The following is a 7,406-nucleotide window of genomic DNA, read 5'->3' on the forward strand; positions in this document are numbered from 1 at the left end:
CTACAGGTGCTTGCCACTACGCCCGGCTAATTTTTCTATTTTTTTTTTTTTTGTAGAAATGGGGTCTCACTCTTGCTGAGGCCGGTCTCAAATTTCTGACCTGAAGCGATCCTCCCACCTCAGCCTTCCAGAGTGCTAGGATTTCAGGTGTGAGCCACGGCACCCGGCTGAGTATTCCTATTTTAAATAGAAAGCCAATATCCGTTGTCTCATGTAAAATTAGGTAACTGTAAAATTGACTTTTAAAGCAAAGTTACAAAATCCTGCCTAGATATCGTGGCCCACAGGAGACTGCGCTGGAGGGTGCTCCCTCTTGGTTAAAAAAGAGGTGTTAAAAGACAGGACAGTACCAGTGAAGATCCTCTTCATGACTTTATCAGGAAAATTGAAAATGAATCCCTGTTCAGGGAGTGGTTTCTAAGGTGACGCTCAGTGGGTGGGCTCCGGGCTCCGCGCCTCCCTCTCCCAGCCTCAGTCCCTCCCTTGTCCCAACTGACCCGTCACCTCCAGGGGCACCAGGTCCTGCTCGTCTTCGATGCCCCTCACCACCTGGCAGCGGTAGAGCCCGGAGTCGCTGGCCCTCAGTGGCCCCAGCAGTAGAGTGGCGTTGGCTCGGTGCCGGGGGTAGGCGGGCAATGACACTCGTCCCTGCCAGCCCTTGGCCACGCGCACCACATTGTCCTTGGCCACCAGGATGGGCAAGTCCTGTCGCTGGCCTGATGCAGTCCGCACCTTGGTCCACTTGATCCGTGGGGCGTCTCGGGCTGCACCTGGCTGGTGCTGCAGGGTGAAGAGACAGGGCAGGGCCACCAGCTCCGCCAGCGCGGCCCGCACCGACCCAGACCCCACCTTCTGCATGTGGAGCCCCTTTTCAGCAGCGTGGGTGATGTCCCGTGTGCCTGGGGTGGAGAAGGCAGAGAGAGGGCTGACACAGAGGTAAGGGCCGGCCAGCAGCGACGGCTATTGCCCTCACTGCACAGCCACGGGAAAGTCACTTTCTTTCTCTGAGCCTGTTTCTCCAATGGTTAAGCAAGAGGCGGCCCATGGAAGGGGAATGGTGTGTGTGGAGTACCTTCTTCATATTAATAACAGGCACTTTACAGCAATCAGCTCATTCGATTTTCCTTTTCTTTTTTTTTTTTTTGAGAAAAATAAAGAGAGACAGGGTCTTGCTCTGTCACCCAGGCTGGAGTGCCATGGCACGATCATAGCTCACTGCAGCCTCCACCTCCTGGGCTCAGGCGATCCTTCTGCCTCAGCCTCCCGACTAGCTGGGACTATAGGAGTGTGTGATTACACCTGGCTATTTTGTAAATATTTTGTAGAGGTGGGGGTCTCGCTATGTTGCCAGGCTGGACTGGAACTCCTGGTGTCAAGTGATCCTCCCACCTTAGCCTCCTGAAATGCTAGGATTACAGGTATGAGCCACCACACCTGACCTCATTTAATTTTCATAACCATCTGCACAGTAGCAATGTCTCATTCTCTTTTGGGGCAGTTGAGGGAACAGAGGCTCAGAGAGATAATTGTATTTGCCTAAGGCCACTGAGCAAATCTGTGAGGGATTTCTAAAGCCTGGGCTATTGACACTGTTGGAGAGATGAGATGCCAGGAGAGACACACATACCTTTATTTCCATTGCCCCTTCCTTGGCAGACATCATTAATCAATCTTCACACTCTTCTCATTTCTCTTCCTCTTTTATTTTCTTTTTTTCTTTTTTAGACTAAGCCTGTTGCTATATCATTTCTCTATCTCTTCCTCTCCCCCCCCAACTTTTCTCTCTCTCCCTCTCTCTTTCTCTCTCTTCAGCTCATCTCAGCAAAACAGTGAGAGGCGGGAACCTCCAGCTTCTGCTGACAGTGACTAAAAATAACATCTCAGGTATCTTATTCTCTTTTGACTGTTCAAAGACCTTTTTCATCTATTCTCATTTTGTTCTCTAAACCAAGCCAGGGGACCAGGAGGAAAAGTCTCTGGAATTAAAAAGCTGCCCCATCATGTGGCCACCTCCCAGACCCCAATCTGTTCCTCCCCACAACCTAACTCACCCTGTTCCCCGGCCACAAAGAACAGTCTCTGAAGCATCAAAAGGCCCAAGGCCCAGACAAACATGGTCCCCATCCTGGACCTGGAACAAAATGGAGACGGAGGGAGAAGTGAGCCGTGGAACAGCCCTCTCAGACAGCCCACCCCCCCACTCTACAGATCAGGAAACCAGGGCTCAGAGAGGCTAGTGTATAATTCAAGGTCACAGAGTAAGTATGCAAGGATTTGAATCCAGGGCCACCAGACTTCAGGATCTAAGCAGCAAAGCCTTTTGGTTGGAAGCATGGGTGCTGGAGTGGATCAGAGCTGGGTAGGCTCACTGCCTGTTCCTTGCTGTGTGACCTTGGGCAAGCAGCTTAACTTCTCTGTGCCTCACTTTCTTCCTGGGTCAGATGGGGATAACATCAGGTAGTTGGACGAAATGGATGAGTCAATACATATAAAATGCTTAGAACTGCCTGGCATGAAGGAGTACATTTTAGCTGTTGCTATTATTATTATTGACCTTAACACAGCCGAGATTGATATCCCATTTTTTCAAGTCAGCCTCCCCCATCAGACTGGGGCCTCCTACAGGGCAGCAGCCAGTGGTTGTTCTCCCAGGGTCCCCCATCCAGGCAGCAGGCTGGCCTCCAAGCCAGCCTTTAATCTGGGTTTGCTGACTGACACGATTCTCAGCTTCAATTCCAGGATTTGGTTGTCACCACGATTCTATTCTTGGTTTCTGGGATTTTTGAGGAGCTGCCAACTCCCAGCTGGAGGAAGGGGCCTCACCCTTGCCCACCCCATCCTCCCTCTCACTTCGCATGGCCTGATGAAGATTTTTCCTAGGCCCACGGAGCAATTTCGACTGTGGGTCCAGTTCTCCATAGGGGCTGTGACCCATGGGCATAAAGTGGACAGTTACTGAGGGCTTACTGTGAGCAAAGCCCACCCAGGCGCTGAGATACAGCATTGCCTTTCCAGACTTCACATTCTTCCAGAAACCAGAAATCCTGGAGAGGGAGCCCCTCCCCAAAGCCTCCTACCCCTCTGGGTGGTTCTTACCGGGGCTCAGGAGGTTGACACAGATGGGAAATTAGAACATCATCTGCAAATCCAGCCCTTGCACTCTGCTCCCATAAAGAAACAGCCCTGAGGAGGGGGGTTTGGATAGTGTCTGGAATGGGAAGCTGTGGGGGACAGCTGTCCCCTTCCCCAGCTCTCCTTCCCAGCTCTCTGAGTCCCCTGCTGGGAGGCCGGCCAGAGACCTGTCCGTGGTGCTGAACTGTGAGGTTTCAACGCTGCGGCACTGCCCACTAAGTCTATCCCTGCCTCCTGCCTGCTGACACAGTGCCTCAGGGCCCAGAGAGGGCGAGTGGTTTGCCTTTGGCTGCACAGCAGGACTGAGGTCCAGGCCAGGCCTTGGGCTGGTGTCCCCAGCTACCAACCTGTAAACCTCGGCAACATCTGCCTATGTCCCAGGCTGTCCTCAACTGTTACCCTTGGAACCCTGCACTAGTGTGAAGCCTCCTAATGGCTGCTCCAGGCCTGGCCAGGTATTAGACGGTGGGACAGGACTCTGGGTTGCACCTACTCACAGCAGGGCCTTAGGATGGGACGAGGCCAGAGAATTCTTACACACACACACACACACACACACACACACGTACACACACACATCCCATATAGTTAAGAGCTCAGACTACATCCAGACAGCCCTGCCTCTACTCCTGGATGAGCTGCTTTAATCTCTCTGTGCCTCAATTTCCCCACTTGTAAAATGGAGACGATCCTGCCAGTACCTTATATGGCTACTGTGAGAACGAAATGACCTAAGACTTGTAAAGTCCTAGAAATGTTAAATTTAAAAACACCTCTTTATACACAAAGCCTCATGTACACACTAAAAATATACTGACAGAGTGAGCTGGTCCAACATGGTGACAGACACAGTTTCAGGTGCACCCCCCCTGCACACGCCCTCCCACTGCCTTCCACTTGCACCCTCACACACCCACACCCTTCTCTTAAAATACCTCCTCCCCAGGGCTGCCAGAGGTGAGCATTTACACAGCTGTCCAGGGCCCGTCCCCTTATGAATAATGCAGGAGCCTCATGCATATGCAAATAGGGGCTTCTGGGTTGCTGGGGGAGGGGCGGCCCAGATCGATGTGAGAGAGTGTGTGTGTCTCTCTCTCTCCTCCTTCACTCCCACCTCCTGTCTGGTGGGCACCCAGTGCGGGTGAGTTAGCCAGCAGACGGTTTTCGTGTGTTTGTGACTGGGTGTGTGTCAGCGGTGCTGTGTCCAGGCAAGGGCGTGCATGCAGTTGTGCCCGGTGGTGAGTGTGGCCTGAAGGAGCTCACGCACTGGGTGGAGGGCAGGGGACCCAGTGTGATTTCTGGATGTGGGGGTCTGAGTGCCCCTCCACAGGGGCTGTGTGCACACGTGTGTGTCTCTGGCCTTCGACAGTGTGTTAGTGTGCATGGGTGTGAATGTGGAACTCCTTGGAGGAGAAATGAAGTCGGGCTCAGCAAATCATCCCAGGCCGCCCCTTGGGGACTTTGCCCCCTTCCCAACCTGTCCCCATAAGCTCCCCAACTCTGCATACACAGACCACGTCCTACACGCCCATGCCCAGGGACCACATCGCCAATCACGTGGAAAGGACCCTCGCCACACACATACACACACACAGCCCCACAGCCCAGACACAGACCCCGGGAGACACACACTCGCACAGATTCACGGTGACATTAACAAAGAGAGGCAGCATGAGCACTCGCAAGACAGGCAGCACGTCTTCTGCACAAAGACACACACCCACAGTCTCTGGGTGCCCCCACACAAACCCCTCGGTGAACTCATCGTCAGACACAGCTCCTCACTTGGATTCACACTTACACAGCAGTGCCAGCCCTGGCACAAACTGGGATGGATAAATGTGGCCTCAGTGACCGATGGGCACACATCATTTTGCCACATGGTGATGTGGCCCCCAGCCCAAGTTTTCTGACAAAGACACAACCGCAGTCATATCGGATTCACAGGGGATCCCAGACCCCCTGGGCACACTCTCCCTCCCCTGCCTGCCTGGGGCAGACGCACACACAAAGCCTCCTGCCTCTCTGAGGGGGGAGCTTCCATTTGGAATGTCCACAAGCCATTGAGACTGCTGGTTTCTGGGGTCCCAGGGTGCACCCACCCCTCCCTCCCTGCCCCGCCCCCACATCCCCCCCATGCTGGGGCCCAGTGCCAACCCTCTCCTTGGCGGTCCTGGCTGTTTCCCACCAATGCTGCTTGAGAGGAACAAAGCCCTGCGTGCTCCTGCCCAGGCTGGGCCTGGGGTTCCAGCCCCCTACTTCCCAGCGCCTGTGTCCCCAAACCAAGGTAGGGCTTCCGCAAGCACCTACAGGGACAGATGGAACTGAAAGGGGTGAGGCGAGGGTCTGTGCCATGCTCTGAGGATGTGGGCAGATGAGAAGGTGTGGGAGGGGGCAGGCCCCCTCTCTGGGCTGGTGTCCCTCATGGGTCCTGGGATCCATAACTGGGGGTCTCAGGGGGCCCCCACCCAGAATTCACCTGGGACACCCAGTGTGCTCCCTGGGAAAAGGGACAGCACCTCAACTCCAGGGCCGAGGGAACAAACGGGGACCACCTTGGGATGGGGCCCCCCAGAGCCTCCTCCCTGAGTCAGAATGTGGTGACGGGACCTGGCCCAAAAGGACAGGGAGACAGCAGGGCGCTGTCTCCCCATGGCCATTCACCTTCAGCACAGACCCCCTTCCACTGGGCTCAGGCTGATCTGGGAAGCCCCCTCCCCACTGCAGTCCAGCCGGGATTCCTCCATTCACCTGCAAATTGGGAATCCCCACTTAAAATCCTAGGGTGTCTCAGCTGAGACACGGGCGTGCCCTGCTCTGGAATCCCCCACTCAGCATCTGGGTGTCCTCCTCTTCTCTCCAAACTCGGGGTGCTCCCCCCTAGCCCTGGTCCCCATCGCCCCCTCCCCAGTCCTGAGACCCACCCCCAGCCCAGCCTCCTCCCCCCCTTGGGGTTGTCTCCGCATTCCTTGGACAACCTTGCCCCCAAATGCGTGTCCCCCTGACATCCCCAAGCCCCCTCCCACTTTGTACTCCCTCCCCTGCCTGGGGCTCCCCTCCCCCATCAGCCCCCTCCACTTTCTGGGGGCTTCTCCCTGATCCCAGGCCCCCTCCCCAATCCCAGGCTCTGTCTCCAATCCCGAGGTTTTCTCCCCCAGCGCGGTCCCCTCCTCACGACGGACCCCCCACCTGGCTCCTAGTTCGGACGCATCCCGGGGCGACCGCCCGGCACAAAGGACGCTCGGGCTCAGCTCGCTCCGCGCCGGGTCCAGCCCCTGCGCTCAGCTCGCCCCAGCGCCGCCTCGGCGCTTATAAAGGGGCCGCGGGGCTGCTCTGCGCATGCGCCCCCGCCAGCCAGAGGCCTCCGGCTGCGCGAGGAAGGGGGCTCCCCCTGCCTAAAATCCTCCCCCACTTTTCCGACACTCACCCCATCCTGGCGGAAGACTGTGCCTGACCTGCCCGCCGTTCTCTTTACCCCAGGAACGCCGTTAAGTGTCCCCAGCGCGCCCCATGATGAGACCTGCCCCATTTCACAGGTGGGGAAACTGAGCCCCAAGGAGGTAAAGTCGCTTCCCAAGGTCACGCAGGAGGGAAAGGCAGAGCTGGGATTCAAACCCCGGCCTGCCCACTCTCCAGGGCTCACCCTCGAGGCAGTTTTGGCTGCAATGGCTGTTTATAGAGAGGAAACAGGCTCAGAGAAGACGGCAAGATTCCTTGGTCACACGGCCGGTGAGAGGCAGTGGGGTGGGAGCCCAAGGTGTGTCACACTCCGGAGACGTTTCCAGCAGCTCCAGCCAGATGGCATCGTTTATTCACTCACCTCTGTCCAATCAGCATTTATGGAACACAGGCTAAAGTCCTGGGACTGTTGTCCCAGGAACATTTTTGCTTTGGGTAGGAGCGTAGGTGTGTCCTTGGGGGAGACCCCAATCTTTAAAAGCCTATGGGTGTTTTATCACAATAAAAAAATGTAAATGAGGAGGGGAACAAAGCCTGGAGAGGTCGGTCCCTTCCCCTGCCTTCCCTCCTGTAGCCTTGGCTGAGACTGGCGGGAGCCCCCTGCGACCCCCGCCGCCAAGGCTTGCATCTGTGTGTGTGTGTTTGAGAATCTCTGAGAGGGGGTCTCAGTCTGGTCAGGGGACAGACAGACAGAGGACAGGATAGTTTCCGCAGGATTAGTTTCCGCAGAGGGGGTGGGAATGTATGAGGGATGAGGGAAGACCCCAGGGAAGGAAGCAGCAGCCCTAGGGTCCAAGGTGACACAGGGGCCAGCT

The 7,406-nt window shown here is 56.0% G+C and overlaps 1 protein-coding gene across 1 annotated transcript in view; it reads right to left on the reverse strand.

Annotated features, from left to right (window-relative positions):
• The window catches only part of NCAN (neurocan), a 23,371-nt gene extending 17,027 nt beyond the window's left edge, over positions 1-6,344 (reverse strand). Inside the window, exons 1-3 of the mRNA XM_012654100.1 lie at positions 6,322-6,344; positions 2,052-2,131; positions 498-899 (exon numbers count right to left, since the gene is read on the reverse strand). Coding sequence (XP_012509554.1) covers positions 498-899; positions 2,052-2,124 — 475 coding nt within the window. The 5' untranslated portion in view covers positions 2,125-2,131; positions 6,322-6,344. The remainder of the gene's footprint in view (positions 1-497; positions 900-2,051; positions 2,132-6,321) is intronic.
• Between the last annotated feature and the right edge of the window lie 1,062 nt (positions 6,345-7,406).

This window comes from Propithecus coquereli, unplaced genomic scaffold (assembly GCF_000956105.1).
Source record: "Propithecus coquereli isolate 6110/MARCELLA unplaced genomic scaffold, Pcoq_1.0 Scaffold438, whole genome shotgun sequence".
Lineage (NCBI taxonomy): Eukaryota > Metazoa > Chordata > Mammalia > Primates > Indriidae > Propithecus > Propithecus coquereli.